Raw genomic sequence first — 19,182 nt, forward strand, 5'->3', positions numbered from 1 at the left:
CACCAAATAGGGACTAAGAACGGGCTAAGGGATAGCTCACTTGATAACTGAGACAGAAAGAAAACAACCCATCTTCATGCATCAGTTTAATAATGTTTCCCAATCCTGAAAGTTTGGGGGGGGGGGGTTCTGTTTGTTTTTTAAAGGAATTGTTAAACCATGCAGTGACTCCAGTGGAAATTTGGGGAGCAAAAGGATTGTGAACTTGATCCCAATGCACAGGGCCTCACGGGGAAAAAAAAAGAACAGACTGAAAAATAGAATGAAAATAAAGGAAAGTGCTGTGAGGTCAGACCCCACAACTCCAGTTTAATATTGGATAAAGAATTTCTGTACATGAGTAAGAGTTTAGGGTCATTTCAACAATCATATTTATTCCTTGATTTGAAAGATTTTAGTTCACCAGTTTTTAAACAAAATTTAAAGTAATTGGAGCATAGCATCTTAGTTTGCAGTGGTAATCAGAATGTTGTGGGGGGTGGGTCTTGCCACCCACCGCATGTAGTTCATTTATACAGTAGAAGTTTCTCTCATTGGCACTTTATTGTAAAGTGGGGAACCTTAAAAAAAAAGGAAGCATTTATCTTATGATATAAGCAGCTCACCAAATGTATCATATTCTAGGTGTAAGGTTTTGTTTTGGGTTTTTTTTTTTTTTGTTGTTTTTTTTTTTTTTTTTTAAAACCCCCTTTTTAAAGCCTCCTATTATATAACTCTTGGAAACATCTAAAGGGAGACAGAAGGCCTTTTTCTTAATGGAAAAGGATGGCACTAAAGTTACAAATTTCTACAGCAAAATTTTTTTTTCCATAAACACAAACATATACAGCTGATCTTACAGCAGATTATCCCCATTACTGGGTGAAAGAAAGTTACAGTAGATGATGGCTGAACCCACAGAGCACATCTACACTTTAGTAAGGCTGTCTTGGCACAGCTGTGGCTAGCTGACACAGGCTTATGGGGATTGGGTTGCAGGGCTATAATTTGCAGATTAGACATACACTGAGGCTCAGATGAAGCCTGGGCTCTGAAACTCAACAATCAGGGTGAGCCTGAGAGTCTGGGGTCCAGCCCACTCACTACCAAAACATTGTTCACACTAATTTTTAGCCCTGCATCCTCAGTCTGAGTCTGCTGACCCAGGCTCCAAGACTCAGTGCTGCAAGTTTCCTATTGCAGCATAGACGGACTGCCAGTAATAGCAGAAAAAGCAAGACCATTCTTTTAAAAAAAAAAAAAAACAAAAACAAAAATTAAATTAAATTAAAAAAGAATGTCAAGCATGACTGGATTTTTTCTAACAGTTTGGAAAATGATTTTTGTATTTCATAAATAAGTAGAAAAATTCTAAAATATTTTGCTGAATAGTATAAAGAGGCATTGAAATGTTTTCCCAAGTGCCATTTAAGCACTAGATACAACTGTGTAAGAGTAAGTATTTGGAGATGGTTTTGCATTCTGATTATTACAGTTGTCCCAGCACGGCAGGGCTACCACCAACAGAAGAAGTCCACCAAGCAGAACACAAAATCCACTAAAGCAGAATGCAATGTCATATGTCTGCGTCCAGTCATAAAACCAACCTGAAAGGAAAATAGAGTGTGAGATCAGTTATATGCAATTACTGAATATACCGCAGAAATATATTCAGAATCATTCAAATTTGCACCAACGTAACATTATATGCTCAACTAGAAAACATGCAAAAGTGACAAATATAATCTAAAAACTGTTTAGCATAACTTGTAACATATCATATCATCTTCTCCATCATATTCGTCTTTCACTAATCTGTCCAGATACAAGGAAACATGCAACTTTCCACAGGCTTTAATTTTATCATGCTACTATCACTGTAACCGACTTCAGTATAAATTTATTTAATTTGATACTGAAAAATTCATAACAATTACAATTTGACAGCACTTAAACCCCATATCTTACCAATAATTGGTGGTCCAAGGCTATTTCCAAGTCCAGCAAAGAACATTAATATCCCATATGCATGTGCCAATTTCTCAATTCCCACAGTCTTTGTGGTTACATATGGGAAAATTGACCAATTCCCTGTGAGAAAACCTAAAATTCCAGAAAGTAGTGCAAGTATAATGTAACTTTTGGCAAATGGAACTACAACCAAGGCTCCTCCAGTCATTATTAAGGTAAATACATATAGGTATAAAGTATTAATCCATTTAAAATCTGCCAGTACTCCTAAAACAAGTTTACCAATGGCAGTCATTATCCCTATAATGGAGACAAGAGGCACAATATACTCATCTTCCCTAATGTTTGAACTTCTTGCTACATCTGCCATTAGCAGTAAAGGAGGAAATCCGCCAATGTCAAAAAGTAAGATGGCAATAAAAAGTGATAAGAATACTTTATTTTTAAAAAGAAACAGTGTTTCTTCCCAGTAGTTTAAATACAGTTGCCACTTCTTCTTGGACAGCTGTTTGCAAAAGTATGTTTGTTCTACAACTTTCTGTTTATAAGTGCCTGTCTCTTTTGTATGTAGTGATCTTAATCCATTCTTATTTAAAGTACTGTCCTGTTTGTAATGAGTGGACACGTTATTCACACATTTTTCTTCACTGTATCCCTTTTTGAGGATGCTTGTGTTTTCTTCAACAAGTTCTTTCTCATGGTAAATCAAGTATTGATCTGGAACATTTTTAAGGCAAGCCTTCTCTGGCAAATTGGAATCAGATAATTCCAAAGGTCTCATTAGGCTGCCACATGCTAGTATATTTAGAGATAATGCACCAACTATCAGCAAACATCCATCCAGTCCATATAGCTCAATAAGTACTCTTTGTAATGCAGCGTATACAAAAAGTCCAACACTTGAACCTAGAAAAGGAAATAAGATCAGTGTAAGTTATTGCATACGAAGCTTTAATATTAAAGTGATTATGAAACAAATTTACAGATACACTAAATAAAGTAAGATCTTTCATGGAAATTGCTGTATAGATTACTGTGGGTTGGTAAATAAAGAATATGCTGAAAATGTGTTAGACAAGCGTGGACTTTTGGGATGGGACTTTAAGCGGACTGCCTAGGGAGTCCCTAGGAAAGAAGTAATGAAAGTTATCCAGTTTCCATTATGCAAAATAAATAGCCACAAAGAGTCCTTGACTGATGAATGTCTGTTACAGAAGGCCATGACAAAAGCCAAAGTTCTATAAAGAAATAGCTGTCCTGTACAGCCATTGTGCTAGCTCTGGATTTAAGACAGATATGAACCTGTAACCATGGGAAAAATCCAGTTAGGAGTTTTGAGGGACTAAAACCTACTAGAGTCCTAGACTGGATTGTGGGGTGGGGGGGGGTAACCTCTGGTACACTTTATCATGTATGTAGACTATTTTAGTGTTTTAATAAGTTTTCTCTGCAATGTTTTTACTTTCAAACTGAATGTATATGCTTAGGAGGAACTGTGTGGTTACTTATATTGGGCAATACGCTCATCAGACCTGTTGGTGACAAAGCAAAGCCCAAGTATTGGCCTGCTTAGGCAGCATAACTTGCTGGGAATATATCACAGTGTAAATCTAGGGAAAGGTGCGTTTAGAAGATGTATTTTCTTTTTTGAATGTGTGGTTATAGTCAATATTTCAACATATCTGAAAAGATACAGGGAGTAATCACATCAACAAGGATTAATAAGAGCTAAAAATATTAATATGAATAGAGTATCAAATGAATGACCAAAAGGGCATCAACTTGAAGTAAAATGTTTTTTATTTTAAATGAATCAGAACTCAACATACGCATACCACCTTCATCAGAATTCTTCTCTGGGGTTTTGCAGTAGGAACACAAGGCAGGAGCCAGAGGCATTCTAAAGCTGAGCATGACCTGTGGTGCTTTCCATAGGTATGAATGTTCAGAGGCAGCATTCACAAATTATGAAGCATTCATTGTAAACACCCTTACCAAAGTAACAAAAATAAACTATTCTATAATCAACTCCTGGAGACAATTCAGCCCTTGGTTTAATAATGTTCAGAAAAATTTTCCATTGAAAAATTTGCTGACCCTTAACAAGCAAGAGTTACATTTTATTCTATAGCAGTGTTTCTTAAACCTCAAAGACCACAGAACACCAAATATTTTTTATACAGAACACCTAGGAAAAAATTTTCTTTATAAAAAAAACTGTTGTCAGACCAAAGAAAAACAAGGAGCAACATATACAGCAAGAACAAAATGAAGTAGTTTAAGAAGGTATCATAACGAAAAAAGTAACATTGTATCTGGTTTTAACAGAAAATAAATACATGTGCCACATGTCCCTGCTAGTTGCTACACTGCCACAGCACACCTGCAACTCGTTCATGGAACACCCATGGAACACATAGCTTAAGAAACACTGTTCTAGAGTATCACTGCTGTTATTTTGCACTACTATATAGACTGCTACTAACTGCAAACATAAATTTTAATTTTGTGATGTTCTTACTGACCACATTTTGGCTTTGATTAGAGATGTTTATCTATCCTTTCTAATTCTTCATTAACTAATAGCACCAGCAGTTAGCAGGTGTATGACATACAATTGGTAAATTAAAAGAGTTAATATTTTAAAAACGTACCTGTTGAAATCAAACCAAGTGCAAGGCCTCTGCGTTTATCAAAATACTGACAGGTAATGGTTACTGTTGCTGTATATAGTAAGCCACAGCCAAGCCCTAATAAACATAAAAAGTTTATCAAAGAATAAGGCATTCTGTACAAGTTCATACCTAGTTTACCTTTTTAGCAAGTTCATGAACTTGCTTCAGCTTTGCTTGGCATCTTTCAATTAAAAAAGACACAGAGAAGTAACATTAAGAAATACACTTAAAGATTGGATGTGAAAACTCAGTCTTATACATACAAATTTAAATCATAAATATAAATCATATATGTATAAATACAATCTTAGGTCTACATTCTTGTTTCCCCGCAAGTTACCTGTATTGCTTGTTTTTCCAACATCAGAAAAATTCAAGTTTATAAAAATTTATACTTCTATCCAGACTTAAACAAAACACCACCAGACATCCAAATTTTAAAAACTTACTTTCGAAGCACAAGCAATACTTTCTAAAACACATGACATTAATTTGTTTGATCCATATCTAGTTCCAACAAATAACCAAGAACGTTATTGGCAGTTGCTGTGTTTTCTTAGGATAGGTCTATACAGCAAAGTTATTCTGAAATATTTCATGAGCAATACCATCTATTTCAAAATAGCTATTTTGAAACAGCTGCTGTTAAGACAGGGAGTAGTGCCTACTTCAAAATAAGCCATAGTGAGTCCAGTGGCTCTATGGCTACATCTACACAAGAGGGTTTCGTCGACAAAACTCACTGAATGTCCACACAGCAAACGTGCTCTGTCTGGAGTTTTCCCAACAGAAGCAGGCACATCCGCCAACAACCTCAGTATACTGCCTACTGGCGACAAAAAGTGCTGTGCAGACACACCCAGGCCCCTTCTGTTGACAGAGGGGTCCTCCATGGTGCTGGCCTGCTACAGCTGGGAGACATCTTCCCCAGGGCAGGCACAGCTCTATGGCCTCAGCCTCTGGCCACGTTTAAAGGGGCAGGCAGCCCCAAAAGCCAGGCAAGGGGTGGAGGCGTGGCTCCAGCCCTGCTGCACGCAGGCAGCAGCACACTCTGACAGCCACACCCAGCTGCCATTAAAAATAGCTCAGACTGCCCAAGACCTCCTGGCTCCTCCCAGGCTGCAGGAGAGGGTTCCCCAGAAGCACCACAGGGCACCTGGAAGCCCATCCCATCCTGGTCTGGTCTTGAGATCCAGGGTCTGCCGGTGCTCTGGGCCAATAAGCCAGTTCTGTTGGAACCAAGTGCCACTACACCCCCAGCTACACTCACATGGCCACAGCCCTGGCAGAGCATGGCTACTCCACCCACACCATCAAGTGGGTGCAGGTGAAGGTGAAAGAACTCTTCCAGGGTTACATGCATGCCCAAGATGTGCAGGAGGTCAGGGCAGGCATAGCTGGCTGCCCCTGTGACCAGGAGCTGGACTATCTGCTCTGGGGCAGATGGGGCCACCAGCAGTGCCACCACAGACACCAGAGAGGAGGCACCCCCCAATGAAAAGAGTATCCCCAGTCACTGGAACCCTGCCACAGCAAGCCCGCAATCCACCCTCTGACCCTGGGTCCAACCAGGGCACCCTCACCATAGCCATGGAGTCAGGCCCCTCCAGTGCCACCACTTCAGCATGGGCATTTCTGGACCTCTTCACAGGACCATGCGGTGAGTACCCCATGGGTTACATGCCCCCACATGGGGGGGGCAGACAAGATGTGCCAAGGGGCTTGCCAAGATGGCTTGGGTGGACACGCATGCTGGGGTCCAGCGTGTGTACCCATGTCCACAGTAATGTGTTCCACCTGCACCCAGCAGGCAGCCCCCAGGCACATTTGCTGGGTTATCACCATCCCCCCGGGGAGCCTCATGATCCCCTGAATCCCGGTGGTGCGGGAATGAGCCAGCCACTGCCAAGGCTGGGAGCAGGACAGCCATATAGCCAAACCCCAAACAGTGCACAGCACCTTCCGCGTGAACACTGGTGCAAGCTGCACAAGTGTGGGGGTAGCCCTAGAGAGGGCATGGCTGCACCCAGGGCACCCACCACCCATGCCAGAACGCCTCCATGGCTGGCCTGTTGGGCTGGGATGAGGGGAAATAGTCAGGCCGGTCCCCATGACACCAGGCACTCCCCGGTCAGCAGAGCACACTGTGCAGGGGTCACGGACATGCACATCTGGGACAGTTACATTCCACAGCTCAAGGGCTGGGTGCTATTGCTCACGGGGGGTGTGAGGTGTGGCCCAGGGGGCATGCTGCATGAAGGACTCACCCTCTCCCACCCCAGACCACCACCATCCAAGGGCTGGGCCAGCCCCCACATCTCCCACATGCAGCCAGGCAGCCCCATGTAGGAGCCAGAGCCAGAGCTGGTGGAACCCAGAGTAGTGCCCTGGGACGCTGCAGTCCGCACCCAGAGGGGATGTCACCACCTGGAGGAGGACACATGGGCATACAAAGCCGTCCTCCAGCAGCAAAACAACATTGCCGAGTGGTGGCTGCAGCAGGAGCGCCACTGGGACCAGAGGCAGGCCTCCGGCCAATGGCTGGCCTGGGTCGATTGGCTGCTGGACCTGGTGGAGAGCTGGCTGGCCCGGACTACCCCGCAGTGGGCCCCACCACTCCCCTCCCTGCCACAGCTGGTGCTCCCCATCCCACCTGCACTGCCTCTGCCCATGGTCCCCCTGATCCCATGCCCCATGTCCTCCTCCAGGCTCTGCAGAGGGCAATGGACATGTCCTGTGTCCACACCGCCCCCAGGCCCTCTGGCTTCCCTGTCCCCATGCCAAGCTGCATGCCACAGCCCTCTGCCCCTCCTTCTTGGGGCTGGGAGCTCAGGGAGGAGTCTGCACATGGGCCGGGAGGGGATCCTGCGACCGACGTGGCTCACAGCCCTCCACCCCCACCCCGATTAAGGCCCCCCTTTTGGTTCAGGTGCCATTCCCCCCCGCCCCACACACACAGTCGGACATGTTGGCACTTGTAAATAGGCATTTGACCACGGTTTATTTTTGCGCAAATTCTATTTTTTTTAAGTTATTTTGGAATAGCTGTTCTGGAATAGTTTATTTCAGAATAAAGCTGCTGCATAGACATACCCTTAGTCTATATCACAACTACCTTAATTTTGGACTTACATAGCCATACTGCCTAAAGTTAATCTTACCATTTTAAAAAACAAATTCCAATAGAAGGTGAAAAATAGTGAAACTTGAATATTAATTTTCCTGTTTTCCCCACACAAATCAAATGCTCTACCTCTGCCAACAACTACTGTTTTATTGGCTTACTTTCAAACAGCTGTAATGATTCATTTCCAAACTACTCTGATGACTAATTGTGTGCCAGGCAGTTTAAGATTACAATACTAATCCAAACATTATTAAATAGCAATGTTTCCTTCCTTTGTTTTACTCTGCATCAAAACTATTTCAAACAGAGTGGCTGATGACTAGCTTGGTGGTAGAAAGCTATTTCATGTAATGCTAGACTTCTGGTACATAAACCAGAAATTTATTACATTTGCTTTATTCACTAAAATTAATAACTACGCCTTCTATTACATTATTCTTTAAAAGTTATACGTCTTGCGAGTATAAAATTTCACAGCTATTGGAGAAAACTTTAAATAGTTCTCCATTTCCTGGAAACTAAGGCCTTAATTCTGCAACAGCAAATGGAGCAGCAGACACCTACACCCACACATAGCCCCAAAAGTAAAAATTGCTTGCGTAGGCGTTTGCAGAATTTGATCCTTATTCTGAAGGTAAGAGTCTTTATATAAAGCCAATACTTGGTTTCTGAATAAATTAGTCTCAATGTAAATCACAAAGAAATTTCTTACCAACTATAATACCATATGAAAAAAACAGAAAATATATATTTGGTGCAAAACTGCTCATCATCAGGCCCCCAGCAACCATAAAGCCACTGAAGACTGTAACAGGTCTTGCTCCGAAAGAAGACACACATGCACTACAGATAGGACCTACAGAGAAGGGAAGGGAATAAAGAAAATATCATATTTTATATATATCGCCCCATAAACAAGAACACAAAAGGTTGCCCCACCAAATAATATATTTATGTAAAAACAAGAAGTCCCGTGGCACCTTATAGACTAACGGATCATTTGGAGCATAAGCTTTCGTGGGCAAAGACCCACTTCATTAGATGCAGGTCTTTGCCCATGAAAGCTTATACTCCAAATGATCTGTTAGCCTATAAATTGCCATGGGACTTCTTGTTGTTTTTGAAGATGCAGACTAACTCGGCTACCTCTCTGATATTTAGTGTCATTCTTAAAAACTATTCAGGGATTCTTAGTGGCACTATAGCCTTCAATACCGTATATCATAAGCTATGTTGCACTTGCATGTATTTTGCAGTCTGAAGTTTCACTCACTCAGTCTCAAATGATACCAGGAAAGTGATGTTTTTAGAAAAAACCTGGTGCTATACTCATAAAATACAAAGATCACATTTTAAAAACAATAAACTGATCTGGATTTTCTTGTTGTAGCTACATTGGTTCCAGCATACTAGAGACAAGTTAGGCAACATCTTTTATTGGACCAACTTCTATAAGGCTATGGCTACACTAGAATTATCTTGACAAAACTAGTGGAGCGTCCATACACAAGATTCATTTAGTTGACAGTATGCCTCTGTCTTTCCCTCAAGAAAAAAGCATTGTAGACACTCTGGGATTGGGCGGCGGGGTGGCAGGGGGGCTTCTGTCAACAGACGGCGTTTCCAGTTCACTAGGCAGCCCTGCTTGATGAGCTCCCAGTGTATCATTCAGTCCACAGGGGCTGGGCACTCTGTCAAAGTGGATTGCTCTTTCAATCCATTTTAGCATATGGTCACACTCTGTCGACAGACGTTTTGTCAGAAAAATCCTTTCTGACAGAAACATCTGTCGACAGGTGCTTCTAGTGTAACCATAGCCTGAGTGATAGAGAAAACAAGCTTGCAAGCCACACAGTTCTTCTGATCCTGAAGAGGGATTTGAGTTTTAGTCTACAGAAAGGAGAGAATACGGATTCCTTTGTTGTTTTTTGTGCGTTTTCTCTCTAGTCTTTTTTCTGTAAGACTAAATGTGTTGACTAAAAGCTGTGTGATAACATAACTGTGGGAAATTAATTTGTTTAGACTCTGATGAGAAAGCAAAGCACAGTCTGAGTTGCTGGTGAACTCATTTCATCAGGGAACTGTTCAGTCTGAATAAACCCTGGTTAGGGAGAGATGGGGTCTTTACCCATGAAAAGTGACAGCTGAGAAACCAGGAGCATACAGTGGCTGCCCTTGCCGGACCTCAATGGGAAAAGTTAGTTGCAGTTTCCCTGAACTGGGCCAGTCTCTGTCTTACATTTAAAAATAAATGCTCTGTTCTGTAGCGTCCTCTTCCCTGGGAAAGAGGAGGGAGATGCATAGAAAGAGGCTTATGTAGTAAGATTTAGCACAAGTATACCATCACACCACTAGGAATTGTTTTAGATACTTGCATATAACATTATTTTGCACTTTGTAGTCCCCTGCCTGTAACAGATAATGCCATACTCATACATCTGATTTTTAACTCTACTTTAACTGTGTTAATTTTGAAATTAATGAAAAAAAGAGCTCTGTGTTTCATGACCACTATTCTAGACAAATTCAGCTTCACAGCCGTGGTCTACACCAGTGTGTCTTAAACTTTTTTAGACCAGAGAACAATTTTTTTTTTTTAAAACGAGGAACACCCATGAAAAATTTTCCTCAAAAATATAGTGTTGTCAAACCCCGCCCTGCCAAAAAAAAAAAAAAAAACAAACAAACAGCAAATAAAGAGCTGACGTGAACCCATGACGTCCTTCAACAGACAGCTTCATTTCTCAGGCTACAAAAACGTCTGACTAGGCCTTTAACCTCAGGGGCAAGCAACCATTTTAGATCAGGCCCCACTTTTCATCCTGGCAATTAGTAGAGTGCCCACAATAAGTCTAATGTAATCCAAATCAGTAGGAATTCTGGTTATGTTCATATTACAAAACACTTTTGGCACAAGTATGTAGACTGTAAAAAACTTACTCTTATGGATATTAACATACACACATTAATAACTAGATTGATGAGCCTGAGACAGCAGCTGATTGTGCTGTGCCCCTTATGAAATGTCACACCCACTCCCCCACTTTGCTCCCCTTGCTTTAACTGACCTCTCCTTGTGATCCAACATAACTATTCTCTTGGCAATGATATGTGATCTCCTCTCAACAAGACAACTAATGAAGTTTGTGCCCCTCCCAAGCTCTTTATTATTCACAGTATTAGTTAGCATTCAGTCTCACAGAAGCTGTGTCTCTCACCTATTTTTACTTTAAAGTAAGTTAGTCTGTATATATCCTTCACATGAATTTTAGTGTCATGTTTTTTGTTAAACTGACGCTATGATTTTTGCATTTTATTTTCATAATGCATAATAATGTAGTTATGAATATGGCATTAATCAGTTTGGAGTAAGATAAAATACAGTATGAAAATCATTTATACCTGTCCATTATTCATCATTTAGTGCATTTTTAAAAGCACAGCTCTGACAGTTAGTAAAATTTGAAGTCAACGTGATTTACAAACACAAACTTCTAGACTTACTGGCAAGCAATCCAACTCCATTTGCAAGGGATCCAATCCAAGCAGTCTTTCCTTTCCCTTCTCCAAAAGTATCCAACCATTCTAGATACAAGACTCCAACTGCTAATGGAGATCCATAACAGAAGAACTGAGTAAAGAAGGAAACGAGGACAATCACCCAGCCCCATCCACCATCTGGCGACTCCAACACCACCATTTTCTAGTGTCAGTTCTGTACAGAGTAGTGAACAAACAAAACATACAATTGAAAATATGAATTTGTAAATAAGTGTAAACTAATTTGATTTTTTGTACACAGAGCTGAACTTGTTAAACCAAACAAGTTTGCACAGCACAAAGGTTCTTGGATGGTAACCAAGCAACACTGTTTGGAAAGAACAAAATGATACTTCAGACATAACTTCTACACGTTTTATAAGAAAAGCCAAGATCTAATAATACATGAAATCGTGGTGGTAAACCATACATATGTACACCTACATCACTTAATTCTTTTTATTCCTCCATCTGGAAGTGCTTTAATTAACATGAGGCCAACTGTACAGGGCTCAGAAGGAGGGAAATATATTAAATTTAAAAAAAATCTTTCTAAAAATGAAAATGTCATACATTTGAATCTATTTTGGAGACAGAAGAAAGTACTCAGTCCTAATGGAAAGTGGGGTAGTTTCACTTTCCAGTGGCACAGAGCTCACTTTTAACCCATCCAACACCACAAGAAAACACATACATTAAAGCTATTTTGCAGCCCCAAACTGAATCATACTTATCCTAGATCTCTGGCATGTGTAATTTTACAAGAAGGCAAGTCAATATTTGGGGCACAAAAAAATAGTAAAACTGAAGACAGGATACAGAATTCAGACTCTAGCCCTGTGCTCTTTCTTGCAAATGAAACAAAATCCAGGGCACTGACATGACCAAAACCACCCCCTTAGCTTTCTTGTTTGTATATATTTTGGGAGTCTCAATCTGTAGGTATACATTTCCTAAATAGTAAAAATGCTGTGATTGCCTGAAAAAACCTTGTTTGTGATTTTCTAAGACAGATCTGCCACTCTATGCAGAGCTGTTAGGACGTACATGTCAGTAATGCATATTTTACGAAGGGTGCGCCTGACTTGCATGGACTTCCAGAGATCCAGAACAGCTAGCTATACATTTGGCAGACTTTATTAAACCTTAACCTTTTCATGGTTAACCAGATACATAATTAATTGAAAATTCAATTAAGAAATACATTATGGAAGGCTCACAAGACAAAAATATTTTTTTAAATGTTCATTGCTGAGGTCTGGTCTATTGCTGGTTCATTGCTGAGGTCTGAGGAACAAGTCCATCCCAGATACGCAATACTAGCTATACCATTAGCATAGCTAGAACTGATGTATCAGAATCAACTTTCTGCCCTAGTACAGATTGGGGCTCTTCAAGCTCATGCTGATGTCCTTATGCCATGCGACAGTGTGGGGTAGCAGGATCAATGGCTGAGCCCAGAGAGAAAGAGATTCATTTTTCACAGACACAGCAAAAAAAAAAAAAAAAACTCTGGAAGATCAATTGCAGCCCACTGAATGCCTGGTAAGTAAAGACATACCCTGAGATGTGGAACAACGGTGGTAATAGAGATGCAATTGATTTAAGCATACTACTTACAGAAGACGGTCTAGAACTTCCACCTTTTAGCATATTATTCCAGTTCCACCTGGTAATTCTACCTGTGGAAGATAAAAATCTCTTCAGCAAATACAGCTGACACCTAGTCTAGTAAAACAAGTATGAATATTTAATCGCTTGGTGAAACTTGTTTCTTTTTTAAAAACCCTTTAATAGGAACTTCAACACTTATTTGAATGGATAAACACAGACCCTCCCTTGATCAAATGGGGCTGACCAAAACCTTGGATCCAAGAAGAGCCTACAAATACAAACATTGCTCATTCTAGAGCTTTCTGGGAAGGACACACAGGACTATAAAATGGTCGAATGTCTTGAGAATATATCAGTTATAAACTAAGGGCTTTTATCTTGTATTAAATTTCTCTCAATTTCTTGTTAGTAATTATCTTAGTTAGCTGCATTCAACTCTATTAATTGTCTTCCGATACACTCTCAACTAATCAAAGGCAGTTTAGATTAATGGTATTTAAAACCAGGGCCTTTTTTTGTTTAAAAAAAAAGTGCCCATACTCAGCTAGCTACCCACTCCTTACCCCAGCCAATCCCATAGTTGGGACTGGGGAGGAGCCAGTACTCAGTATTGACAACTAGCAGCACAAAAAAAAAAAGTACTTTTTAAAATCATACACTGTCTGTAGTTGGAACCCTTCCCATTATATACAATGGGCTTCTCATTTCTGTGCAAGAATATACACACAAAACTACTTAAGTTTTCACAGAAATACTCTTGTATTATAATGCCATCCATGAGTTGCATTTTTGTGCTCAACTATGATAGCAAGTGGTACACACTGTAGTATTTTCAAGAAAGGACACGTCACAGATAAAAAACCAAAACAAAACCAGAAAAGTATCCAAAAAAACTAAGAAGATACTAGAAATGGCTCAGCACGTAAATACATGATTAAAAAATATCTATTTTGTCTTTTCTAACAATAAATAAGACAAACAATAGCTTTCTACAATGGATTTTTTCTCCTCTATGTATGCATTTTAGCTGCAATGTCAAGCCTCTAATTTTTATTGTGTTGAGCCTCAAGCTTGGCATACAGTAAAAAGCATTTAAACTCATTATTCTTGTTCCAGATTTCCAAGAAAAAAAAAAAAGTCTTCTTAATTACAAATATTCTGTCATGCTCTAATTAAAAGAGGTAGGGAATTAAAAATCTGGATTAGAAACTCATCTACAGTAAATCTGCATAACTCCAGTAATTTTAACGGGACTATGCCAATTTATACCAGCTGGCTATTTGGTTATTCTGGGAGCATCTATTTTGCGCTGTGAAGATATCTTTTGTCTTTTTTTTGTAATTAAAATACTTAATATAGGCACATTATACTGTTACATTGCAATTATCTGTTTATAGAATTTACTCTGTGAAAGTGTATCTCCTATCATTTACATAATAGTTCCAGTCACATCAGATTTTCTTTACTAAGACAGACATATCTTGACTTGCTAATTTTACAAAGCAAAAATCAAAGCCTATAGCAAACTTTACCCTGCTGTAGTCAAAAGCTGAAACTTTTCATTGAGCAGCCTAAAGTCATCCTCCTAAAGTACTCAAGTCATTTCTACTTCAATTTTGTGTTGTCTAAGCAAGAGAGATTTTTGCCGTGATGTGAGGTAATCTGGACACACTGTTTCTGAGAAAGGGAACTAGAAGAAACTGACAAACAACTTTAAAAAAAAAAAAAAAAAAAAAGAAGTTGTTTAATGTAATTTGAAAAAAGTCTTCCTGAAATCAAGAGCACAGGAACAACTTTAGAAATGAGCAGCTATGTTATTCAGGGCTGAATTGGGATCAGAATGTTTCACTGAGCTTTCAATGAATGCCTAATGGGAGGAACTGAAGGCACGTCTCACACCCAAGCCCCATGTAGAAGGTAGGCAGCAGAATATAAAAACACATCACAAGCAGAGACAAGTAATGGGACTTTCATAGCCACATACAGGAGGGCCAATGACATGTTCTGAGCCAGGACAGGGAAAAAGAGTACAGGATCCCAGGAAAAGCTTAAATAGTGGGACCTCGGAGAAAGATTTAGCAATCATGGAACTCATGAGTTCCATGAATACCATCACAAAGATCCTACTGTCTAAGCAATACAAATATGCTTTAGGATTTACAATGTATTACCACATATACATATGGTAAGGAACAAGGAAAACAGCGAAAGAGACAGAGTAGCAGCATAAACCATTGCAGGTTGTGGTTGGATGGATGGTAGCAACTCGTAACTCCCTAAAACGTATAGGGCTAATAAACTTGGCTTTTCCCCCTACCATCAGCTCAGAAGACATGAAGGGTTTCTATGTTTTGCAGGAGATGCCTAACTGGCAGATCCTGCAATTATTCTGGCTCTCTAGTCAGTTTCCTTGAGTTATTCATTTCCTATCTTGATTTCTTCATCAGTTCTAGGCAATTCTCCAGCTGGGTTGTTTTTGCTGTTGTTGTTAGGTTGGATTTTTTCTTCCCCCTTTGTGAAAGTATACAGTAGTTGCCAAAGCATTTGTAGAGTTTGCATCAGGCATACTGTTTTCGCAGATGTAATAAGCATACCTGGAGAGCGTAAGTATAAACACTCAAAAGTATAGTAATAGAGAAGAAGTGGCCATGTTAGTTTGTATTCTAACAAAACAGCAGAAATGTAGCACTTTAGAGCAGGCGTGTCCAACCTGCGGCCCTCGACAGCTAGTAATGCAGCCCCACAAGATCGTAAACTTTTAACATTATTATGTGACCTATATACATTAACTATATATTTTGTACACAGCCCAAGACCATCTTCACTCAATGCGGCCCAGGCAAGCCAAAAGGTTGGACACCCACGCTTTAGAGACTAACAAAAGGATTTATTTGGTGATGAGCTTCCATGGGGCAGACATGCTTCATCGGATCAGTAGCACTTCCAGTACAGACTGACATCTAAGTCTAGAGGTTCAAAAAAGACAAATCAAGTACATAGGGATGTGAGATATTAAGTGTCTTGCCTGAGGTAATTACAAGCATCAAAGGAAGGGAAGCAGTCCTTGTAACATGGCATTACCTCACACATTACAAGGACTGCTTCCTTTCCTTTGATGCTTGCAATTATCTCAGGCAAGACACTTAACATCTCCCACCCCTCATCCCATTCCTTCAGCCCTATGTACTTTGTCAGCTTTTATTCCCTTTTATTTTTTTTTAAACCTCTGTACTGAGATGTCAGTATGTACTAGAAATGCTATTGATCTGATGAAGTGGGTGTGCCCCAAGACAGCTCATCACCAAATCATTTTGTTAGTCTTTAAAGTTATAAATTTCTGCTGTTTTGTTTTACTCAAAAGTATAGAGACTCAGAGTAGTGACAGATGGGACAGCCAAGTCATGGAACCTGACTGAGTAGCAAAAAACACCACAAAATTTAACTCCAGAGCAGGAGCTTTTACTTGAAACCTTTTACTTCTGAGCCCCCTCCCACCGTGCTGTAAACTTCATGGCTCACCAGTGCCACAATACCTGCTCTTCTGCATGTAAAACCCTGTGCAGGGTTAGAGGGTAGGAAGCAGAGCAAGAACCAGGGCCCCCATGAAGCTATGTTGCTCAGGCCCCATTTGGGGGTCATCAGCTATGGACAGCTACCTTGGTCCCAGCAAGCGTAATGCTGACCTGCTTGGTGCCCTCCTGAAGCCTGTGGGAACTCCAGGACCATGGTTTAGAACCATTGCTCCAGGGGGTTCCTTGTTCCCCAGCTACCTGAATATCAGTCTTCAGAGTTCTAACCTCTGAAGAAGACTACCCTGCTCCGTTTCCCAAGGTATAAAAGAACTTTAAAAGAAAGAAGTGTGTGCAACACACACAAAAGAAATTCATAGATTAACTCCACTTTAACATGATTTTAATGTTAAGGGTATACCCTGGTAATTTAAGGGCAAAAAACGACCTTACAGGAACAGCGAAATAATCAAAAGCCCATTAGAACAACCCCTCCCACCCCCAAAAAAAACCAATGTTCAGGATAAATTTAAAAAGATATCCAATCACTTGAAAAGTATGAAAATATACTATTGTAAGTGCCTTAAATGTGTCTCAAACTTAAAATTTACAGGAATTAGTGTCAGAATTTTCCATTATGTAATCGTACTAACAATTATAATTGTAACAGCCACAACTCCAATAAATCTGTTAGTCTATGAAGGGCCACTGGACTTCTAGTTTTTGCAGATACAGACTAACACAGCTACCCCTCTCATATTTGCCACCATGCACAGCACTGAATTTAACTGTATTTCAAAGTGCTATTTCAAAATCCATTTTTATGCATAGCAGCATCATATGGGCTGTTGCCATGCTAGCCCCCTCCTTTCAGAAGGGGGCATGTTAATGAGGGATTTCAGAAGATGCTAAGGAGACAGTGCCATGACTATACAGCAGCATGACATAACGGCAGCCACGCACGATTTAAAAGTTCTGCTTTCAGACCACCACCTCCCCTGCAGGCTTCGAAAGCCCTTTCTTCCCAAAACCAAATAATAAGAACAAGAAGTCTGACGAAGCGCATCCGTGCCCACAAAAGCTTATGCTCCAAAATATGTTAGTCTATCAGGTGCCACAGGACTTCTTGTTCTCGAAGATACAGACTAACCCAGCTATGTCTCTGATACAAATAATAAGAAGGGGCTTTCAAAGTCATGGGGTCATTTCGAAAGGCCCCTGGCTACACAGGCAGTGTGCATGCCTAAAGCAACACTTGCAAATCATGTGGCTGCTATTATGCTAATGAGGTGCTGCATATTCACATCAGTGCCTCATTAGCATCTTCCCAACTCCCTCATGAACATGTCCCTTCAGAAAGGAAGGGGCTAGTGTGGCCTTGGAAATCAAATCAAAAAAGCAGTCCACGAGCATTTTAAAGCCTAACAAAATAAGTTAAGTGATGCGCTTTCGTGGGACAGACCCACTCGCAACAGATCATAGCCATACTTCCGGAAGAGCTTATTTCGCAGTGAGGCTGCTGTGCCCACGTACCTCAATCCATGGCAGAGCCAGCAACAGAATACAGCCGCCTGGACTCTAACTTCCCTTCGCCATCCCGCTGTGCCTACTGCTGTCCCCGCTGGGGCACGCGTGCCCCGGCCCCAGAGCCCCCCGCTGGAGGAGTACAGGCTCCCGGGGCTGCTTGTGAGCCGAACCAGTTTCAGACACACACCCCCACCACCCCACGCCCGGGACAGCCGGTGGCCGCTGCCGCCCGCCTCAGCCGCAAGCCGCCCGCGCGTGGGCTGCGCAGCGCCGCCAGGCGGCGCTCGGGAGCCCGGGGCCGGCGGGCGGGGAAGGCTGCTCGGCCGGGTGGGAAGCGGGACCCGGCGGGTGCGCTCCGAGTCCTGCAGCGGCTGCCCGGTAGCGCCCTGGGACAGCAGAGCTAGTTCCCGCGCGCCGCGCCGGAGCACTGGGGAGGGGAGATGCCGCCCGCGTTACCTGTGGCCCGCTGGGTGCAGCCTGCACCGGGGACGCAGCCCCGCCCTGGTTGCGGAGAAGCGGCCGCCGCCGCCTATTTATAGCGTAGCCGGGGCGAGCGGTGCCCTCTGCGCGGGCCGGACCCCGGCCGGTCCGAACCGGCTGGAACCGCGGCGGAGGCGGGCGGTAGGGGCGCTGCTGCTGCTGGTGCTGGTCGCCGGTCGCCCCGCGAGCTGTCTGTCCTGGCGCGCTGCTGGGAGAAGCCGCCTTTGGGGCCCCTCTGGCGCCGGCAGCGGCCCTTGAGAACTATCCTGCAGTGAGGCCCCAGGCCTCGTGAAAGTCTAGATGTTCCCGCACCCCAGCAAGAAGCCCTTGTCGCGTAGCGGGTGGCGGGGAGAGCCAGGCCTCCACCTGGCGTCAGGACAAGCCCCAGGGCAGGGCGACCAAAATAGCGAGAAGAGCCATTTCTTCCAATTAAGTTAAAAGCGCCCTAATTCCAGGGCCGCAATGCACGTGAATACGAGAGGGTCCTTAATAAATACCATCAAACCATAACCAACAAGAAGTCCCGTGGCACCTTATAGACTAACAGATATTTTGGAGCAAAGCCCACAAAAGCTTATATTCCAAAATATCAGTTAGCCTATAAGGTGCCACAGGACTTCTTGGTTTTGAAGATACAGACTAACACTGCTACCTCTCTGATACTTGTCATCAAACCATACTTCTTGTAACCCCACTTTTTTAAGACCAGCAGGTGCACAATGACTCGCAATGCAAGACAAGTTTACTGCAGGACATTCAC

At 42.0% G+C, this 19,182-nt stretch overlaps 1 protein-coding gene across 1 annotated transcript; it reads right to left on the minus strand.

Moving 5' to 3' along the window:
* Positions 1 to 305: 305 nt before the first annotated feature.
* Positions 306 to 18,501, minus strand: SLC16A9 (solute carrier family 16 member 9). Its single transcript, XM_074999478.1, has 7 exons — positions 18,399 to 18,501; positions 12,913 to 12,974; positions 11,257 to 11,467; positions 8,465 to 8,608; positions 4,605 to 4,700; positions 1,948 to 2,856; positions 306 to 1,586 (listed from the first exon to the last, which is right to left on the minus strand). The coding sequence occupies exons 3-7, from the start codon at positions 11,450 to 11,452 to the stop codon at positions 1,408 to 1,410; spliced, it is 1,524 nt and encodes a 507-aa protein (XP_074855579.1). The 5' UTR covers positions 11,453 to 11,467; positions 12,913 to 12,974; positions 18,399 to 18,501; the 3' UTR covers positions 306 to 1,407.
* Between the last annotated feature and the right edge of the window lie 681 nt (positions 18,502 to 19,182).

Source organism: Carettochelys insculpta, chromosome 7, assembly GCF_033958435.1.
Source record: "Carettochelys insculpta isolate YL-2023 chromosome 7, ASM3395843v1, whole genome shotgun sequence".
NCBI classification, from domain to species: Eukaryota; Metazoa; Chordata; order Testudines; family Carettochelyidae; genus Carettochelys; species Carettochelys insculpta.

Coding starts and splice junctions, on each gene's coding strand:
- SLC16A9 (XM_074999478.1), bottom strand. CDS start 11,452: ATGGTGGTGTTGGAGTCGCCAGATGGTGGATGGGGCTGGGTGATTGTC. Junction 4,701..8,464: donor TTCATATGGTATTATAGTTG/GTAAGAAATTTC, acceptor TATGTTTATTAG/GGCTTGGCTGTGGCTTACTA. Junction 2,857..4,604: donor ACTTGGTTTGATTTCAACAG/GTACGTTTTTAA, acceptor TTCCTTTTCTAG/GTTCAAGTGTTGGACTTTTT.